The sequence below is a fragment of the Squalius cephalus genome, assembly GCF_949319135.1.
Source record: "Squalius cephalus genome assembly, chromosome: 14".
Lineage (NCBI taxonomy): Eukaryota > Metazoa > Chordata > Actinopteri > Cypriniformes > Leuciscidae > Squalius > Squalius cephalus.
The window spans coordinates 2870376-2892754 of NC_137135.1; the positions used below are offsets into that span (position 1 = coordinate 2870376).

Here is a 22379-nt window from a genome sequence, read left to right on the forward strand (position 1 = left end):
GGTGTCTTGAATCATTTGTGCATTTTAACACTCTGGTTAAAAATAAAAAAAAAGAATTTATATTTCAATGAAATTAATGTACTATATTTTAGTTCGATAATGTTTTTATTTATTTAATATTTTGTATTTTTAGGGGATTTTATGGTAGTAAATTATATTTTCACTGTATTTAAAATCCATTTATTCACTTTTTGAGCATAGACCTGAATTTAATTTCCAACTTAAACTGGTAAATCTTGAATGCTTCAGAGCACAGACTTCAGTTTGATCTCTTTTCAGAGACGACACTCGGCAGATTATTGATGAAGTGAAAAGTGTACGAATTTTTTTTTTTTTTTAAACTTAAGAATTTTACATTCATTGGTATTAAAAATGCACAAAAAAACTATTTAAATTTTTTTTATGAAATATAGATTTTCAAAATCACGTTTTACTCTAAAACTGCAAGAAAATCAAAGCCATAAATCTAAACAAGTCTGTTCCAAATGTAAGGTTGATACCTCAGTGAATGAGCTTTCAGTGAGAGTGTGTTTGGGAGCAGTAACACATTTTCTGTTCACACAGCAAGTGCCAAAACCTTTACCAAGTTTAGTACCAATCAGGATTGTCTGATCAAGTAACAAAAGTGTAAACTTTTCCGTTCAGAAATGACCGAAGAGCACTTAACCTAGTTTTGACTCGAGGTTCAGGAAAGAATCTGATAAATGTGCGTCCTGCTTAAAAGCCATCCATGGGATAGGAGGACTGATTTGCACTGAACCCAGACAGCAACACATCTGGGCCGTGTGGAATCCATGTGTGTACCGGATGTGGGCTGGATCTGGACGAAACTATAATGCTGTCTGGGAAGGAAAGCACAGGCATCTTGTGTTCTTAACTGTAGGAATCACTTTTTTTTTATGTGACGCATTGTGTAAAAAATATTTCCAAAGATAAATGATACGTTTTGCTAAATTTTAAAATGCTTTGAAGTCCTGTTTTAACTATGCTTGTTTCACACTCACAGTGTTGTTGGTTTTTTTTTTTTTTGGTAATTTGAATTGAAACCTGTTGTACCTGCTGTCAGAATACTATTAGTGATGTAATGGGGGTGATGTCTGTGACCCGCCCAATCTAGTCATGGTGATATAGTGATCAAGGAAGAGCCGTGTGGTTTGGACACACACACACACACACACGCACGCACGCAGAGAGAGTCCACAGGGAAGATGCTGGATCAGGTCGTGTTGTTGGCAGCCGTCACGGTGCTGGGAATGATGGAGCAAGGTAACTGGTCTGGTCAAATCAATGTTCGTCAGTCTGCTCAGAGAAACAGTTTTATACAGTGTGATGAAAGTGTTTGAGCAACTTTAACTGCTTCAAGTAGGACACGTCTAATAATGGACAAATGATCATATTGCTGCGTGAGATGGTTGGACTTTAGTACGTGACCAAAGTAACTCCAATAATCATGTTGGCTCGTAGGATATTTATATGAGAGGATTAGCCTTGAAACGATAAAGTGGAATACTACCGAATATAATAAAACAATAAAGGTTACACGTTTCAAAATAAGACTTGGAAGTTAGCTGGACAAACGTATTGTATCACGTGTTATTGTGTACTTAAATTGATAGTTTACTCACCCTAATGTCGTTTATGACACAAAAGATAGTATTTTGAAGATCGTTTTAGTGACCGTTGACAAAAATACTGAGACATGTTTATCAAAATATCAGGTACGCTTTACAATAAGGTTCATTAGTTAATGTATTAACTAACATCAACTAATAATTAGCAATACATTTGTTACTATATTTGTTTACGTTAGTTAATAATACAGCTGTTCTTTTTTTAATGTTAGTTCACAGTGCATTAACTAATAGCAAGATTTAAATAAAAAAATATTAGTAAATGTTGAAATTAACATTAACAAAGATTAATGCTGTATAAGTGCAGTTCATTATTAGTTCATTCTAACTAAGTTAACTAATAAACCTTATTGTAAAGTGTTTCCAAAATATCTTCCTATTATGTTCCGATGACAGAATTATGAATGATCCCTTTAAGATTTGTCAGGAAAGATTATTTGTCAGATACATTCACTAAAACAAGTGTTAATATAATTTTGCTTGTCAGGTGAATGTATGACGACATGCCTGTTTAAGTTAAACACCATCCGGATTAAGAACGGGATATTTCGCAATGTGTGTTAGAAATTTGTTTGCCTTAGGTTAAATCTGTGTTGAAATCTGCGTTGAAGCCGGTGTATGGGGGTAATTTATTATTAATTATACTATTATTATTATTATTATTATTATTATTATCCCGCTTATTTACACGGCTACTTGCCACATAAGTAGGCTAAATCATTAAACACGAAATATTGATCTGAGTTGAAATATATTATCAGGTGTTTTTAAACGCAAAGCTTCCGCGGAGAGAGCAGCGGCAAGATCAAACTAGACGGACATTTAAGAGATACAGTCACAACACTTATTAATTTCAACACGTTAATAATTATGGAGATAAGAGATGGCCTATTGATTTCAGATTAAACTGTTTTAAAATCGTACCTGTTTGTATCTTATAATCCGTGTACAATAGTCACAAAATGGCCGCCGCTGCGTTTGTATGAAACAAGAGCAAGTCCACCATACTGGATGACATAATTAAATAACGTACACAAAATATTTGTTTATTAGCTTTATTAGCTCATCGAATGGAAAACTTCCACAAAGAAAACCCGTTCCTAGCGAGCGTATTATAGCGCTGCTGACTTCAGTGACCCGGATGAGCCCGTGTTTCTGTGTTCAGCGGCTGTTGGAATATCACACCGCTGGATGGAGCTTTTATAATTGTTATAAAGAACCAATAAGAATCAAGTATTCCAATATTCCAGTATTCCAGTTGAACACACCACCACAATGTCATAAATACAAGTGGGAAGCTCGAGATTTTCTGTAAGCCCTGATCTTTATGAGTTGGGGGCGTGTCAGTGAGAAACATGGTGGAACACCTTTTCTATTTACAGCGCAGTAAGCTAATTGCCTGAACAGAAGATGATGGCATTATAATATAACAATGTAATATGTAACGATTAAGTTTGCAGTGGCTTCATAAATTAATTAAAAACATAAAAAAGCGCAGCACACCTGATGCACATTTCTTTGTTCTTCATTTTCTAGAATAAGAGTTTAAGAACCTTGCTGTATTTTTGTGTAATTGATTAAGAGAAACTACACCACCATCTTACGCCAACGAAAGTGACTTGAACGCACATACCGTCGTAAACACGACTTCCCACCTCGTAAATACGAACTTCCCAGGAGGACTTGAATGCACCATAACATACCACTGGATGGCGCTATTGACCAATCAGAATCAAGTATTCCACAGAGCCGTGTAATAACCATAGACTGTAGGTAATAACGTGTTTATTCCCTCAGCGTACTTCTCCCTGAAGGTGATCTACGCGCGCCGCAAGCACTCGGTCTCTCCGCCCGCCACCACCGGCCCGCCCGAGTTTGAGCGGGTCTTCCGAGCACAGTGAGTCAGAGGAACCGCACTTACACACATGATATGAATGCTGAGGCTTTGTCTCATATGTCTGTCATCATCTTGCTTTTCCAGAGCGAACTGTTCAGAGTATTTCCCCATTTTCATCTTCTCACTTTGGCTGGCTGGAGTTTTCTTCAGTCAAGGTGAGTCTCTCTCAACTGAAAGACCAAGCATCACCATCATCATCATCAGGTAGACTACTGCCAACTTTGTTCTCAAAGAAGAACATATTAATTATGTTTCCGCCACTGAATAAAAAACGTAATTGCGACTTTTCATCTCACAATTCTGACTTTTTTCTTGTGTGATATAAACTCGCAATTCTGACTTTTTTCTAAAAATTGCGAGATATAAAGTCGCAATTCTGAGTTATAAAGTCATAATTGCGTGATATAAACTCAGAAATTGTTTTAAAGTCAGAATTGCGAGATATAAACTCACAATAGTGTGATATAAAGTCACAATTGCGAGATATAAACTCTGAAATTGTTATAAAGTCAGAAATGTGAAATATAAACTCTCAATAGTGTGTTTTAAAGTCAGAATTGCGAGATATAAACTCAGAAATTGTTATTAAGTCAGAATTGCGTAATATAGTTATTCCAAGTTATAAAGTCAGAATTGCAAGTCAGAATGACTTCTTTAAACTCGTAATTGTGAGATATAAAGACTTTATATCTCACAATTCTAAGAAAAATAATCATTTAACCCTCTACTTTTTGGATGGCACATGATAAAAATTATTCCACACAATTTCTTGGCTCATTTGGGAACATTTTATTGATGTATGGATAATTCCCCAGACCCGACCCCCCGAAATTAGCATCACACGATGCTCAGAGAGCAATACAAAAATCACAAATCTTTTTAAAAAATGTCGAGAAATCATTAAGTAAAATGGGAAAAACACTTGAAACACATTAATATATTTGATAATATTCAGGCATAGGTTTGTATCTTGTAGTGTGTCATGTCATATCATGCACTTCATGTAATGAGATTTCACTCCTTGTGCAGAAATAAAGCAGTTCCTCTCTTCTGTGAAATAGAGGTGTACGTTACACTTTTTGCACATCACTTCGGGTGTTCCTGTGCACCCAGTTTCTGAACATGCAAAACAAAAAACTTCATAAAACCATAAAACCTTATCTACACCTTCATACACACACACACACACACACACACACACACACACACACATTTTTTATGTAAAGTTCATGTCATTTTAAATAAGATTACTAAAGCAAATAATCTTGTCTTCTTCTCACACAATGTGCTCCTGTGACCATGAGTCAGAACAGGACATCGCACCTTCAAATGGTGCATGATAGTGACTCTCAAACCTTATTGGACTGTTCTTTGACACTTTTTCAACCATTCTAATTGGTTGCAATCATTTAAAAAAAACATGTACTGAACATAGGCTTAAGAAAACTTTCCGTTGCCCTGTGCTGTAGAGGGATAAACTCACATTTGCTAAAAACAAGTCAAAATTACAAGTTTATATCTCGCAATTCTGAGGGATAAAAGGTCAGAATTGTGAGGAAAAAAAGTCGCAATTATATTTGAAATTGTTTTATACCATGGTGGAAACAAGCTTCCATAATTAACCGTGATATAATGCAGCTGTAATATTTTGTGGTATTAATAAGACTTACTCAAGCAGCTTGCAAATACAGTAATTGAAATTATTCAACCCCCATTGCAAATCAAATTTAATGGCACATTTACAGACTGTTTGCAATGAACAAATCAAACAAAAGTAATTGAAATGGCTCAACACAACAAATGTTTCATGTGAAAGAGCTTTTGAAAAAGCAACCTAAGCTAGTTATGCTGGCATGTTTTCGTGGATTATTATTGCATTCGACAGAAACACACCGCCCTGAAAATGTCTTGATTTATTTACAGTAACAGAGAGCATCTAATGTTTCATTTGAAAGAGTGAAAATGCCTATATGTTTGGTCAGACTGGTCAGTTTTGACGGGTTTAGAGGGTTTTTTTGGGAACTTGACGGATGGTAAGTCTAGCAAATCACCTTAGGCAGACCTAGAAAGAGGAACTTCCCCTTGTGAGAAGTGTACAAATAATACCTGCCTTGTTACTGTGGTTAACTATATTAAGTCTATCTAGATTAAACAGCTCTCACATCTGACATTGACTTCCACCATAATCTGACATCACATACCTCAGTTTTGCATGCAAACAAAACAAACTTTGAAAATGTTTTATGCAAAACAGTGCAGTCCTGTTGTTTTGTTGTGCTCTTTAAAAAACACATCCGTTCAGATCTAAACAAATGAAACAGACCTAAAATAAGCTGGTGATCAATGTTAGGTTAAATCAAGCATCACAGTTACTCTTAAAAATAAAGATTCTTGATTGGCATCTATGTTTCCATGAAGAACATTTAAAGTCCCCCTGTGGTGAAAATCCAGCTTTTAATGTAGTTTATGTGTCTATGTGGTGTTTTTAATATGCTTTAGGACAAAGCATGTGTAAATTCATAAGTCGACAGCATTGCTGAGTATTTCCTCCTTAAAACTGCAGTGAACCAAAGACAGTCTCAAAAACACACTTTGAAATCGCTGGTGTTTCTGACGTCACAAACTACCTTGTAACCAATCAGATCAACGTGTGATCGACAACCAGTGGATCTCTGAGCTGAGTGAGTGAGTGGAGGCGGGGCTCATTTGCATATTCATAGAACCGCGGATACCAAATGAGGCAAGGGTGTTGAGTTACATTCAATATATTTTAAGGCATGAAGACATTTTTTCAAGAAAAACAAAAACGTGTAAATGTCATTTTGGTGATCAAAGATGAGTTTTAAGGGATTCAATTATTGACTACAGGGGGACTTTAAATGTTCTTCACACTAAGAAAGAAAATAATGGTTCTTTTAAGAACTAGGGTCTCAATCATAACCGCTGCGTCCACAAAACAGGCCCTGAAGGGTGAGCTGAGGGACTGACGGCAGATGAAGGAAAACCACTTTAAATCGCCGGGATCACAACACATGGGATCCAGCCTAGCACAGGTTACACAAGCATACAAGTACTAGGACTGGCGTCAGACGCTCCGCCACGTTAAGTGGGGAACTCGACTGGAGCAAAAAGCGCACATATCCGCTCCATGTGGAGGGGAGTGGCACAGCAAGCCGTCACTAGAGCGGGAACTTCGGTGTTACCGGTTGAAGCGATCACACGGGAAGAAACCAGCTCAACACATAGGCTATAAAATCTAGCGAACGTGTTAGGTGTCGCCCAGCACGCAGCTCTACAGATCAGCGAGGCGCGCGTGCCAGCGCCCAGGAAGAAGCGCTGTCCGAGCGCTTGCAGGTTCACCACCTGGTCCCGAAAGGGAGTGGTAGGAACCTTGGGCACGTATCCGGGCCGGGGTCTCAGGCTCAAGTGAGAGTTAGCCGGGCCGAATTCCAGGTACGATTCGTCGACCGGAAATGAATCACTCCAGCCCTTCTTGCAGGAAGGAAAGCACTGCTCTAATCGAGGCGATGACGAGTTTAAGACGATGAGAGACGACACCCATGTTATTAAACGATAACTGTGACTGTATCAACACATGCAATATCGTTGACGAAAAAAGACGAGACTGAAATGTGTTTACAAAAATAAAAACTTGACCAAAAGGAGACAACACATTACGAAGTGACTCTTTTTACAAGCTTTTTACCAGATTTCAATCATTTAAACCCCCAGTTAGAACTTTTCTTTTAAAAGAACACGTATTCTACCCGGTCTTTTCAATAGTATCTGGCAACCATGCGCTCCGCGTTCTCTACACTGCTGAAGAAGCGCAGATTATCTGAAAACACAGACAAGTAAACTGGAGTTCAGCGAGCTTCATTTGAGATTTTCTACTTAAATGTGTCATTCAGTTCAACAAACAAAAGGGTAACATTAAGTGATGTACTACATTTAAAACAGTATTGTCAGTAGGCTCATTGCTCTATTTTGCAATGAAAGCCACAGCAGAACTGCAGCACACAGCGCTGATTCGTGAACAAATCTGTGGCTTTGAACAAATCGTGAGAGTCAGTGATTCAATGACGCATTCATACATACAGCCACTTGCTTCGTTACTGAATGAATGAATGACTCGATGACTCACTCATAAAGACAGTGACTTACCGCCACCTACTGGTGATTTTAATTTAATATTTAAAAGTATCACTTCGTTTTTACATCATTGCATATTTATTGAACATTGTTTTTTTTAAAGCATTATATATTTTATAAAGGTATTTAGGTAGGTAAAAAGGTAAGGTAAGGTAAAAAATGAAGTGGACAAATTGATTAAAGGGGGCAAATATTGTCCCTTAATGGAAAAGGTGTGACTGCAGTCTAAGTGGAAGAGAGGGGGTACGCAGAAGGACGTTAAATGCCTCAGGGGGTACGGCACTCTAAAAAATTGGAGAACCACTAAAATAATGAAAAGGGATGTAGAATTGCTACCTTAAAACATCAACCTGTGCTCTTGACACACTTCCCACATCTTTTTTCAAAAGTGTGTTAAACAGTTTAGAAGCAGATCTCCTAGAAGTGGTAAATGCCTCACTTCTCTCTGGGAGTTTTCCATACTCCCTGAAAACTGCAGTTGTCAAGCCCCTCCTGAAAAAGAACAATCTGGATAAGACCATATTAAGCAACTATAGACCGATCTCAAATCTTCCTTTCATAGGCAAGATCATTGAAAAAGTTGTCTTCAATCAGCTGAACAAATTCTTATGCTCGAATGAATACTTTGACAATTTTCAATCTGGTTTCCGACCGCACCACAGCACAGAGACAGCGCTCATAAAGATAATAAACGATATTCGCTTAAATACTGATTCAGGTAAATTATCAGTGCTGGTACTACTCGACCTCAGTGCTGCATTTGACACTGTCGATCATAACATACTTCTGGACAGGCTGGAAAACTGGGTGGGGCTTTCTGGGATAGTCCTAAAATGGGTCAGGTCATACTTAGATGGGAGAGGTTATTATGTGAGTATAGGAGACCATAAGTCTGAGTGGACATCCATGACATGCGGAGTCCCTCAAGGCTCAATTCTTGCGCCACTCCTGTTCAACCTGTATATGCTCCCAGTGAGCCAAATAATGAGAAAGAACCAGATCTCTTACCACAGCTATGCAGACGACACACAGATCTACTTAGCCCTATCGCCTAACGATTACAGCCCCATTGACTCCCTGTGCCAATGCATTGATGAAGTCAACAGTTGGATGTGTCAAAACTTTCTTCAGTTAAACAAAGACAAAACTGAAGTCATTGCGTTTGGAAACAAAGATGAAGTTCTCAAGGTGAACGCATACCTTCACTCTAGGGGTCAAACAACTAAAAATCACGTCAGGAATCTTGGTGTGATACTAGAGTCAGACCTTAGTTTCAGTAGTCATGTCAAAGCAATAACTAAATCAGCATACTATGTCGGCGCCAATGGCCTCGTGGTCAGTGCGCCGACATGTAGCGCCTTTGCGCTCGGGCGGCCCGAGTTCGAATCCTGGCTCGTGGACCTTTCCCGATCCCATCCCCCCGTCTCTCTCCCACCTTGTTTCCTGTCATCTCTCTACTGTCCTGTCACAATAAAAGGAAAATCACCAAAAAACAATATTTATAAAAAAATAAAAAAATAAAAAAAATCAGCATACTATCATCTGAAAAATATTGCAAGAATTAGATGCTTTGTTTCCAGACAAGACTTAGAGAAACTTGTGCATGCTTTCATCACCAGCAGGGTGGATTATTGTAATGGACTCCTCACTGGCCTTCCCAAAAAGACCATAAGACAGTTACAGCTCATACAGAACGCTGAGCAGAACCAGAACATATTAACACATCACACCAGTCCTCAGGTCTTTACACTGGCTCCCAGTTAGATTTAGGATTGATTTTAAAGTATTATTACTGGTATATAAATCATTCAATGGCCTAGGACCTCAATACATTGCAGATATGCTCACTGAATATAAACCCAACAGATCACTCAGATCATTAGGATCCTATCAGCTAGAAATACCAAGGATTCACTCTAAGCATGGCGAGTCTGCTTTTAGCTATTATGCTGGAACCAGCTTCCAGAGGAGATCAGATGTGCTCCTACTGTAGTCACATTCAAATCCAGACTCAAAACACTTCTGTTTAGCTGTGCATTTACTGAATGAGCACTGTGCCGCTGTTCGTCCGACTGTTTGTACTGTACTGTATTTTATTTTTTTTATTTTTTAACTGTTTTAAATTTTTTATTATTTTAATTTCTTCTATGTAAAGCACTTTGAATTGCCTATGTGTATGAAATGTGCTATATAAATAAACTTGCCTTGCCTTGCCTTGCCTACTGCTAAAGACTGCAATGTCAGTACAGCCTGTTACCTTTATTCAGATTTCACCAGTAGGACTGCGATCTCTGCCCTGAGCACAGGGGCATTGTCCACCAGAACATGGGTGAACTGAATGCCCCTAAAGGCTGGGGGGTGCCGGGCGAACTGAATCGCATAGCCAAGTCTGATGGTACGGATGAGTCAGTGACACGGGCTGGGAAGCGCTAGCCAGGCTCCCAGACGCCGTGCAAGCGGGACCAATAGACGTACCCACGGTGGGGCAGTGCGGCGGAATTCAGTGACTCGACTCGGACGGCATAGCGGCCCGAAGTGGGGTCTCAGAGTGTAGTGCAACACGTACCTGCTTTCCTTCGAGGGGCAGAGTGAGTGTGTGGAGGCCTCTTGGATGCGTCCGGAACACAGCCACTGCTGCTCGCTGGCGATAGAAGAGGGGCCTGAGGGTGATAAGGCATAGCGTCGTACACTGCCATGCGCACCCTCTTGGGACCCAAAGGTTTCAGAAACTGCTCTTTTATTGAAATTGTGGGTACCACTGGCCAGTGGTGAAACAAAAAGAAAAGGAAACAAAAGATTCTCCACCCGGCCCTCTTCCGGGGGAAGGAGCGGACAGAGGGTCTGCGGCCGGCGGACATGTGGGAGCAGCAGCAGTCCTCCGGGGAAGGATGTGGCGGATGGCCTCCGCCTGCTTCTGGGCAGCCGAGAACTGTTGGGCAAAGTTCTCGACTGTGTTGCTGAATAACCCAGTTATTAGTCCATGAACCGATATTTATCAGTCTCCTTCATGTCTGCTAGGTTGAGCCAGAGGTGGCACTCCTGGATCACCAAGGTGGACATCGCCTGACCAACGGAATGTGCAGTTTCCTTTGTCACCTGGAGGGCGAGGTCGGTTGCCGCACGGAGCTCCCGGAGGAGCTCTGGATCAGAACCACCCTCGTGCATGTCCATGAGCGCCTGGGCCTGGTGGACCTGCAGGAGCGCCATGGCATGGGGGGCGGAAGCAGCCTGTCCACTGGCTCTGTAAGCCTTCTCCGTTAGACCGGACATAAACTTACAGGCTCTGGATGGGAGGTGTGGATTACCCCGCCAAGAGGAAGCGGACACCGTACACAGTTGCATCGCGACGGCATGCTCCACTGGCGGGATATCCACATACCCCTTAGCTGCTCCGCCATCGAGAGTGGTGGTGAGGAGGGAGGAGCCACTAGGACGGCTTCTGGCCCTATATGGGGCCGTCCACATCCTAGTGAGCACCTCCGGGAAGAATGGCACGGTGGTGGAACGAGATGGAGGGTTCCACACAAGCCCGACCTTCTCGGTGGCCCAGGAAAGCATAGCCGGCCATTCTGGATCTGACTCGGGCACCGCTACACTCCCCGAAGGGGGCAACACAGCCGAGTCCTCATCTCCAGATGAGCTATTCACAAAAGCAGCCTCAGCGTGCTGAATGCCCAAACACGAGAGGCCAGGGAACGACAGCACCCAGAAACACACAGGCAGAATGACATCCTGAAAAGGACGCAGTGTCACGCCTGTGATGCTCTTTTAGTAGAAAATAAAAAACTCTTTTTAGTGCTGAGGCACCCAGGGATAGCCGCGGTGTAACAGCAGGGATGTAGTGCAGCCTGCTGTACACTCTCAAAGGAACGCCCACCGAAACCACAGCTACCGCTAATCGTGCTATCACTCCAACACTGGATACAGAGATGTTTTCTTCAATTGCAGAGTCTCTTGCAGCACTCGTGAAGACCAGTGAAACCACTCGGCTCCGAAGTGAAAGACAAAAGGTGTGTGCATCCGTTTCTGTGTTTATACCCGCGCTGCGGGGCGGGGCACGAGATGCAGATCTCGCATGCTAATGTGCATTAGCTCGTTCTGTAGGAAGGACATCATAGACTGCTTAGACCAAGAACTTGATCCGCTGTGGATCTGCCTGCCAGATCTGGGTCCAAGAGATCTTCTTCTCCAGCGCACCCTTCCACCTCTGCTGCCGCATGCCCACCATCCTGCAGGTCCTCTCCTCTTCTGCAACTGCCCGCACCTCCTCCAGGACTAGCTGCCGTCGGTCCCTACCTTGGGCCTCATGTTTTCATAATGTCTTGTACCTTTAAACATGGCATCACGTGGATGAATATGCTTATGCAAATGATATGCAGATGATGATATGCATAGTAAAACGAGGCGTTGTAAGCTCATATATGGTTATTTCGGGTGGAGACGCGAATGCGCACAATCTTCCGCTTACTGGGATTTATAATGGGATTTTTGCACAGGCAAACGCATGGGTTTATAAGTCAGAATTTTTTGGCGTACGCCATTTTTGGCTTCCAGGCGCATGTACACTTTTAGTAAGAATCCTACGCACAGTTTTATAAATGATGGTTCTACGATGTGATATATTTCTTTCTCTCTCTCTCTCTCTCTCTCTCTCTCTCTCTCTCTCTCTCTCGTGCATGCTGGGAGTTTGTGGATGAAGCGTGAGTGTGTGTTGGAGTGAGCTCTACGGTGCGAGTGAGTTTTCTATCTTTTTATCTATCTCTTGTGGTTTTGTTGCGAGGTAAATAGAGGAAAGTTTGTAGGTGTTTGTGAGGAGCGTCGTCGGTCAGTGTGCACTAATCGCTATGGCGGCGTCTCAGCACGCGAGTTTGGAAAGTTTAACGCGCCGAGACGCCGACACGCGTTAAGGTAGTACCCGCTGAGCGTTGTTCAGTTGAGGACTGCATCCTTGCTGTTGCTGGTCATGATTGCATTCTTTCTGCATCAAGAATGAATAGCGTAATAGTGATGTTTTTGAACAATGTTGATAAAGTGAACGAAGTTGTAGAAACCGGGATTGTTGTGAATGATTCCCTCACTCCAGTCATGCCTTTAGTACAACCATCGAAAAGAGTAATTTTATCAAATGTCCCGCCGTTTATTAAAAATGAAGTGATTGAAAGGGAATTGTCTAGACACGGAAAGTTTGTGTCAAAAATGAAGAAAATCCCACTCGGTTGTAAATCGCCACAGTTGAAGCATGTTGTATCATTTCGGAGGCAGGTGCACATGATCTTAAATAACCAGAATGAAGAGCTTAATTTAGCCATGAAGTTTAAGATGGAGGATTTTCATTATGTTATTTTTGCTACCTCAGATTCGATGAAGTGTTTTGGTTGTGGACAAGAGGGTCACGTGATACGCGTGTGCCCTGAGAAGAGTGCAGACCAGAATCACAATACAGGCGAAACGCAAAATACAGATCATGCACAAACAAGTGATACAGTACAAGTGTTGACAAAAGTGGAAGTGACGATCGTGAAAGCAACAAAGATGAGAGTGTGGCCTCAAACGACATTGTGCTTGAAGGTGGTGTTTCTGAGGTCAGTGAACAGGCCATATTAGAGTACGCTGTGGTACTCTAGTACTCTCTGAGTATTTTTAAAACACCGACTTTAAAAAGGAAGACTAAGACCAAAGAAAACAGGGCTGGTAAAAAAGCCACTGGAGCAGCTGTTGTTGATGCAAGCGAGGTGGACTCAGAGTCGAGTAATGTTGAGGAGTCTGCTATGGATAGTGATTGTGAATCATCGGACTCTGTGAGCTCAGCTTCACAGAAGTGAACTGGCCGCAGTGCTTACGTATTGGACAAAATTAAAAAGTTTCTTCAGACCACGAAAGGCATGAAAGGTGTAAATGTAGAGGATTATTTCCCAGATCGTGAGCTGTTTATAGACTCTACCAGGGCTTTAATGAAGGAGGGTGGAGCTTTCACTGAACAAGAAGTCTTTAGGCTAAAGAAAATTGTCCAGAAGTTAAAACTAAATTTATTAAACGATGAATTCGAACCAGTCTAGCTTCCCTTCTTTTTTTTTGAGATGTTTGTTACTGGTGTGCTCATATTACCTTTTTATGAGTAGGATACGATTGGGCACACTTAACTTAAATGGTGCACGGGACAGCAAGAAAAGAGCAATGCTTTATGAACTGATTAAACAAAAGAAAATTGATGTAATGCTGGTTCAGGAAACTCATAGTGATCTTTTTAATGAGAATGAATGGTTAATGGAATGGGATGGGTCAATTATTTTAAGTCACAAAAATCACTAGTGGTGGCTTAGCTGTATTTTTTAAGAAAAACTTTAAACCAATTTCATATGAGACAGAACATGTTGTTGAGGGACATCTAATGAAAATAACAGCAACATTTGAAAAAATGTTTTTAGTTTTTATAAATGTGTATGCTCCTGTTGTTGGTCCTGAAAGGGTTGTTTTTTTTTTTGGATAAATTAAGTAATATTTTGTCAAGCTGTAAAGAGGAAGAGTTCATATTTGTTGGAGGAGACTTTAATTGTACGGCAAATGATGGAATGGATAGGAACCATAAAGAGCCACATCTAGCTTCTCAACATGCTATAAGAAAAGTTATAGAAGAGCATGTGATATATGGAGAACTTTATATAAAGAACAAAGGCAGTACACATGGGCGCAAACAAGAGAAAATTATATTTCTATGGCTAGATTGGATAGGTTCTACTGTTTTAAACACCATTTTAATGTTATTAAGAAATGTGAGATTTTGCCTAGTGGGTTTTCTGATCACAGCCTAGTAATCTGTAGTGTTTTCATTAATAATATAAGGTCTAAGAGTGCCTATTGGCACTTTAACACTTCTTTGTTACAAGAACATTTTTTTAAGGATGTTTTTAGTTATTTTTGGAAACAGTTCAGTTCCAGGAAAACAGAGTTTTCTTCCCTACAACAATGGTGGGATCATGGGAAAAAAGAGATACAGCAACTGTGTCGTCAGTACACTCTCAACGTATCCAAGGACATTTCCCAATCAATGAAAGCCTTAGAGATTGAAATAGTGGAACTTCAGAATTTGGTAGAGTCCACAGGAAATCGAGGACATATTGAGCTCCTCAAAGTTAAAAAATAACTCTGGATAACCTGTTAGGCATCAGCACAGGGAGCTTTGATCCGCTCGCGTTTTCAAAGTGCAGTAGAGATGGATGGACCAACTAAGTTCTTTTTCGGTCTGGAAAAAAAGAGTGGTCAAAGCAGACTTATACATTCTTTATACTCTTTGGAGGGTGGAGAAATTGTGGAGCCTAAGGAGATTAGAAAAAGAGCTGTTTTATTTAATTCTGAGCTTTATAAAAGTGAACATACAGAGGAAGGTGAGCTGGACAGCTCTTTTTATATGGGTTTGCCTAAAGTTCCAGAGGAGACCAGTTCTTGGCTTGAGAGGCCGCTTTCAGCATCTGAACTGCATGTTGCTCTGCGGAGCATGGATTGCGGTAAGTCCCCGGGAATTGATGGTCTACCAATTGAGTTTTATAAAACGTTTTGGTCAGTGCTGGGGGGTGATTTACTGTCTGTGCTCAATGATAGTCTGGCCGGAGGGTTGCTACCTTTGAGCTGCAGAGGGCGGTCATTACCCTGCTACCCAAAAAAGGTGACTTAAAAGAAATGAAGAACTGGCGCCCTGTTTCACTTTTGTGCTCTGATTTAAAGCTCTTTTCTAAAGCTTTGGCCATTAGGTTGAGGGAGGTAGTTGGGCATGTTATTCATTGTGATCAAACTTACTGTGTGCCTAACAGGTCTATTCATGATAATGTTTATGTAATTCGGGATATTTTGGATGTCTCTAGGCTATCGGACATAGACACTGGTCTCATTTCTCTAGACCAGGAAAAGGCATTTGACCGGGTTGAGCACAGCTATCTCTGGCGCACGCTAGAGGAGTTCGGGTTCAGCTCTGGTTTTATCGCCATGATTAGGGTCTTGTACCGGGATGTTGAGAGTGTACTGAAAATTAATGGTGGTCTTAGTGCTCCTTTTCAAATTAACAGGGGTATTAGACAAGGTTGTGCACTTTCAGGAATGTTGTATGCTCTTGCCATTGAACCTTTATTGGTTAAGATCAGAGAGAGCATTGAAGGTTGGACCATACCTTGCTCTGGAGCCAATTTTAAGGTATCTGCATATGCAGACAACATTATTTTTTTGGTTAAAGGGCAAAATTATGTTGATCTTCTTAAAGACATTTTAAACAAGTTTGGTCAATTTTCCTCTGCCAAAGTGAATTGGTCCAAAAGTGAAGCCATAGTGAGTGGTAAATGGTCTCGTGGTCTTCCTAAATTACCTGGTGGTTTGTCCTGGAAAAGAGATGGGTTAAAATATTTAGGAGTATATGTTGGCAACGATTCAATGATAAGCAAAAATTGGGAAGGAGTTTTAGAAAAACTAAAGGGGCGATTGGAAAAATGGAATTGGCTTTTGCCAAAAATGTCTTTTAGAGGGTGGGTTATAATAATTAATAACCTGGTGGCTTCAGTTTTGTGGCATCGCTTGGCCTGCATTGACCCTCCAAATGGACTCTTGAGTAAAATTCAAGCAAGTATGGTGGACTTTTTTTGGAGTACTTTTCACTGGATTCCACAGAGCATACTTCATCTACCCAGAGATGAAGGAGGACAAGGACTTATTCATTTGCCCAGCAGGGGGGCAGCTTTTCGACTTCTGTTTATTCAAAGGTACCTCACAGGATCTAAGGATCTAGTCTGGAGAAAAGTGGCTGATGTTATCTTTAATCAAGCTGGCAGACTGGGATTGAACTCTGTTTTGTTTTTAATGGACTCGAGTAAGCTGCAGTGCAATGGACTGACTCCTTTTTATAAGGGACTTTTTAAAGTTTGGGACTTATTTGAAAAGAAGAGGTTGGAGCCGACTTCCTCGTTGTACTGGCTTCTGGAGGAACCTCTTGTACATGGTGCCCGGTTTGATGTTACTTGTGAAGTTACACCTGGACTGATTCATTGTTTAATTACCACCAAGACTTTAAAACTGCATCAATTGTTGGATGTTGCTGGTTCTGGCTTGAATAATGCTCAGTCCATGGCCTCACATCTAGGTATGCATTTGGTACGGTATGTAGGAAAGAGTCTGGACATTTTTAAACAGAAATTCACAGAGGTAGAAAAAAATCTGTTAATTGATTATTATAATGAGAAACTGGTTCCTAATAGTACAGGGGCCGTATTCACAAAGAATTTTAAGGCTAAAAGTAGCTCCTAACTGGAGGAGCAACTCCTAAAAATAATGGGCGTGTCACTCCTAACTTTAGGACTCCTCATTTTTTTGACTAAGAGTAATTCACGAAGCATTTTAGCCCTAAAAGTAGCACCTAAGCCTGGGACAGCTTAAAAGAAGTCGAGAGGACTCCTAACTCACTAAGACCTTCACAAACCGCTTTTTGTGGCATTTCACGTTGCAGTGTTTTGAAATGCGTATATGCGGCGCTACAGGAGCTTCCAATCGCGAGGGAACAATTTTGCATTTTAGGCATAACTAGGGATGCAATAACGCCACCAACAACAACCAAAACTAGGCTACTCATTGCATGTAAACTAATTGTAACGTTTCATTGTGGATCAAATTAAAATGTTCTTCTCTTTGCAAACGTAGGCAGAGGCATATAGTGACAGATTAATTCAATAATGTTGCAAAGATATTGCATCAATCCATATGTTTCATTAGGCTATAGGCTATTTGTTTTGCATTACTCTTTATTCATTTAGGCTATTTATTCAGTTATTCATCATCTTCCGTCCTTCGCACTACTTGTGTAGCGCACGCATTCTCAGACCTGTCACCTGTCACTCATCATCGTAGGGGAGGGGTTTGGAATCATTCCCGCGTTACAATCATCAGCCAATCAAGGTGGTCACTTCAGTCAAGCTCGTGCATGAGTAATGACGTCATCCATAGCAACGAAGACTCACTCTTAGTTTAGGAGTTGTCATTTTTCTTTACTAAGAGTAGATCTGATAGGCGTTGTGAATAACTTTTAAGAGAAAACTCCTAGCTAAAATCTTTTAGTGTGATTTAGGAGTACTCCTAGTGGTAAGATAAAATCCCAGATCCCTTTCCAAGTATTTCTCTTAGTCCCAATCTCAAAGGACTGTCTGGACCTTTTCTGAACCTAAGGGATCTAGAAGGTTTAAGTTTGCAGGATGTTCAGAATAAAGTTTTGTATAAATGTCTTGTAAAAGTTTTAAATAAAGCAAAATTAAAAGAGCGCAGTGATACAGTGTGGAGAGAGAAATTAGGATAATAAACCTGTCTGGAGAGTTTTATATAAACCACCAATTGAAAAACTTAGAGGTGATATTCAATGGAGAGTTTTACACGGCGCAGTTGCTGTAAATGCATTTGTGAGCTTAATTAATCCCAGTGTATCAAGTGATTGTCCTTTTTGTAAAATGAGGGAGACAATTTTTCATTGTTTTTTAGAATGTTCAAGACTGCATGATATGGTTTGTTTTCTGGATGTTCTTTTCATGAATTTTGGGGAGATTTTTTCTTCTAAAATTTGGATTCTTGGACCCAAATATAGTGTGGCGCAAGGAGTAAAAAGTCAATTGTTGAATTTTTTAATTGGGCAAGCCAAACTTGCTGTTTATATAACTAGGAAAAACAAAATAGAAGGGAGAGAAGGACAACATGTGGTTACTGTATTTAAAAATATGGTAAAAGCAAGGGTTATGTTCGATTTCAAGTTCTATAAACTGATGAATGACTTAGAAAGTTTTCTGCCCAAATGGTGTTTTAATGGAGCTATTTGTGCAGTTGATGAAGAAATGTTGATCTTCACTAACATGTTACAATAAGTCTTGTTTTTTGTACCTCTGTTTTTGTTTCCTGGATAATGTGATGTTTTGCTGATGTTGTAATGATATAAATAAAGTGTGTTGAAAACTCAAAAACTCTCTCTCTCTCTCTCTCTCTCTCTCTCTCTCTCTCTCTCTCTCTCTCTCTCTCTCTCTCTCTAGCATTGGCAGCGTTCTTCGGGATCCTGTACCTCTATGGCCGGTATCTGTACTTCCACGGCTATGCGGAGTCGGCTCAGGGCAGGTAAAGCGCTGTGTGTGGTCAGTAATGTTAATGTTGGTGTGTGTGTGTGTGCTGGTGTCGGCTGACCTGTGGCTGTCCTCCGGCAGACTGGAGCCGCTGTACTTCAGTGCTAAGATGCAGTGGGCTCTGATCGCTCAGTCCGGGCTGGGTGTCGTCTGCTCCCTCACACACGCCTATCTGGGACTGGACCTGATGCACTCCGTCACTCATCTACTGGGCCTGACTGAACACACATGAACAACAAGCAGCAATATAAAACATTTACATAGCATTACATTTATATATCAAATATAGGATGTTAATTAGTGTTTTTTTCTACTGAGAATGTCCAATAGTGGAAGTAAACATCTCACAGGAGATTTATGTCTTGTTTTTGTATCCTAAATACAATTAAACATTTCTTTTGTATAATTTTACACAAATTACAACTTGACCAGAAATGACGCACAATAAAAATATTCTGCTTCCAAGTGATATTTGGTAATATTTAGTATGTTTTCTTTATACATCACTTATATTTACTCTCAAGCTTTTCACTGACAATATTGTCTAAGGTAAACGAGTATTGACTTAAGAAATTAATTTAATGGGGCGATGGATGGATGGATGGATGGATGGATGGATGGATGGATGGATGGATGGATGGATGGATGGATGGATGGATGGATGGATGGATGGATGGATGGATGGATAGATAGATAGATAGATAGATAGATTAGAAATAATAGATAGATAGATAGATAGATAGATAGATAGATTAGAAATAATAGATAGATAGATAGATAGATAGATAGATAGATAGATAGACTGAGAGATAGATAGATTAGAAATAATAGATAGATAGATAGATAGATAGATAGATAGATGGATAGAAAGATTAGAAATAATATATATACAGAGAGAGAGATAGACAGAGAGATGGATAGGTAGACAGATATAGATAGATGGATTAGAAATAATAGATTGATGGATAGATAGACAGATGGATGTTAAATACATGATATAAAAAGTTTAAATCTGTTATTACAAAAATATGTCAAGACTCAACTTTTTTCCATAATCATTTAATTTCAGTATATTTTGATACATATTTTTTTCTCTGTGTTTATGTTTAAAGGCATGTATTTCTAATCTATAAGCATTTGTAAACGGTAAAGACTAGAATGTTGTTTGACAGACTTCACTTCACACACAAATCTCTAATCCTCAAGTGTTTGACTGAATTGCTCTGCATCTGTGGACAGTGTTTTGTATGTTTGACCGCTAGGAGGCGCAACAGCTTCATAGATCAGTCCCTGTCAGTAAAGACCAGATCAGTGTGAATTCTTTATTCCCTGCTCTTGTGTTTGATGAAATACCATAAAGCAGAGCCACTGGAGGCTGTGCTGTATTGAGCTGATCTGCCAACTTATAGAAACCCTAGAATGAGGCTTTGCTTCTGTCCAGCAGCTCCACAGAATCACTCAAACTACCATTCCTGCTGGTAAAGATTATAGGACCAGATTTAAATAAGCTTTGTAATTTCAAAATCTGATTTTCTCCCTTTAAAAAAATGCATGAATTAATAAATAATTTCATAAATAGTAATATTAATTTTATTTATTATTTTAAATGTTCTCTCATTTTCCTTTACAATTAAGCTGAAGTATACGCTCTGTGACACATGCTAACCAGCTGCGCGTTTGGACCAGACCTGCATGAAATGACTTATCTTGGAAAACACATTTCTTAGCTATTGTCTTGATTTCGTGATACAATAAACATGTAAAAAAACAAAAACAACAACAACAACTAGGGGTGTAACGATACCCTCATGTCACGATTCGATACATATCACAATACTGAACTCACGATACGATATTAATGCGATACTCCAAGACATATGATAAAAGGTTAACAAAAAATGTACTGTTTATTAAACTGATAAATCTGATATTACATTGTGTGTATAAATGAAAATTCTTGGACTTGGTGCTGAAACCCAAAGCACAGGACAACAGAGACACCAGAATAAAAATATTCATGATTCTGAAGCTGAAAATACAGAATTATTTCAGACGAATATGTTTCTCTGTCACTGACTAGATACATTTAAAATAATGTAGGCCACTTTTTTACACAGATATTCCCCTATTGCATTATATTCAACATTATATATAATATTTTAATGTAGTACTGACACTAAAACTCTGAAAACTTTAATTTTTTCTCACATAGTAATTTTTATTTTGGGTGATCTATTCACGATACATATTGTTGCATTTTTGTATTGCGATATATTGTGACACGATATATTGTTACACCCCTAACAACAACACAAATGCACAGACACCATGAGCGCATTACTGGATGTCTGACTATTGCCTGGCTATCTTTGATTATGTCTGCCTTCTAAACTACTTTTAACTCTCTCTCACACTTTTGATCATTTTTGCAAAACTTTCATGTCCCCCAGAATATTTTGTTGTATGAACATCTGCACATAAAATATAGAGCCTCTGCTTTTAAACATTTTATTCTAGCTCTATGTATTCTTTTTTTATCAACACTTTAATGTGGGTAAGTTTCATAAAAAAATCAACATTTTGAGCAAAAAGCTGAGAAAATCGTATTTTCTCAAAGACTACGTCTAGATCGGATTCAGATCGATGATCAAAACACAGATGAAGTAGATTGAGTCCATCAACCCCCTTAAAGCTTCAGTCGTTTCCTCTTCATGGGTGTTGTGATTAGCAGTATCAAGGTAAACAGTCACTCTCAGGAATCATACTGTAGCACTGATGAGGTAAGTATTGTAGCGACCAGAGAAAGTGATAGGACCTCGAGGGAATAAACAAAGTCCCTGAACCGTCTCGACGGCCTCCTGACTCGCTGAGGCCACAGTTGCCCTTCTTGTGTAACTGAAGCTGGGCTGTATATGAATGCGAGGTTTGCAGCTCAAGAACTGGTGTGGCTGCATGTGGGTCTGCCAGAGGACTGGAAGTGCTCGACTGGGGTCCTGGTCCAGCCTCTGGGGTAGGCACAATTGTAGAGGAGGCCACCGGTCCCGGTGCACGGCCACCTTCCTACCCCTCGAGGCAACTGAACTCGGTCAACAACTTCTCAGATTCTCTCCAGAACACTGCACGGCCCAACCGACTTGGGGTCAAGTTTAGGGCACCTGTGGACCCATTGGATTACTGGCTGCAGGTCCGCATCTTCCTCTTGCAGCCGCCTCCAGTCCTCTACTCCCACTGTCCCCACCGTCAAACACCCCGGCTTATCACCATGCTTACAAACCACAGAAGCCCCCTGGCATCCAGGTCCTCCAGCTCTCTTTCCCTGGCTTCTCTTTTGTCACAGTACCGACACCCATCGGCAAAGCATGGCCGACCCTGTACTTCTCTTATGTATGCCTGAAGTTCCTCAATCCAGCGTGCCAGCTGGCCCTCTGGCTCTTTGAATGACATTAGCCATTGGAGAGCTGAATGATCAGAGCGTACAGTGAAAGGTAGCCCGTAGAGGTAATACTTAAAGTGTCGGACAGCAAAAAGCACCGCAACAAGTTCCCGTCTGGTGACACAGTATCTGCGTTCAGC

General features: G+C 40.3%; 1 protein-coding gene across 1 annotated transcript; it reads left to right on the forward strand.

Moving 5' to 3' along the window:
• The first annotated feature begins 858 nt into the window (after window positions 1-858).
• On the forward strand, window positions 859-20121 carry ltc4s (leukotriene C4 synthase). Its single transcript, XM_079892701.1, has 5 exons — window positions 859-1266; window positions 3429-3528; window positions 3613-3683; window positions 18720-18801; window positions 18888-20121. Exons 1-5 carry the CDS (start codon window positions 1209-1211, stop codon window positions 19036-19038), a joined length of 462 nt encoding a protein of 153 aa, XP_079748827.1. The 5' UTR covers window positions 859-1208; the 3' UTR covers window positions 19039-20121.
• Window positions 20122-22379: the final 2258 nt, after the last annotated feature.

Bases quoted from the DNA above. Each gene is read 5' to 3' on its own strand.
- ltc4s (XM_079892701.1), top strand. From the start codon at position 1,209: ATGCTGGATCAGGTCGTGTTGTTGGCAGCCGTCACGGTGCTGGGAATG. The intron at 1,267-3,428 runs GTAACTGGTCTG...TTATTCCCTCAG, and splicing joins GCTGGGAATGATGGAGCAAG to CGTACTTCTCCCTGAAGGTG. The intron at 18,802-18,887 runs GTAAAGCGCTGT...GTCCTCCGGCAG, and splicing joins GCGGAGTCGGCTCAGGGCAG to ACTGGAGCCGCTGTACTTCA.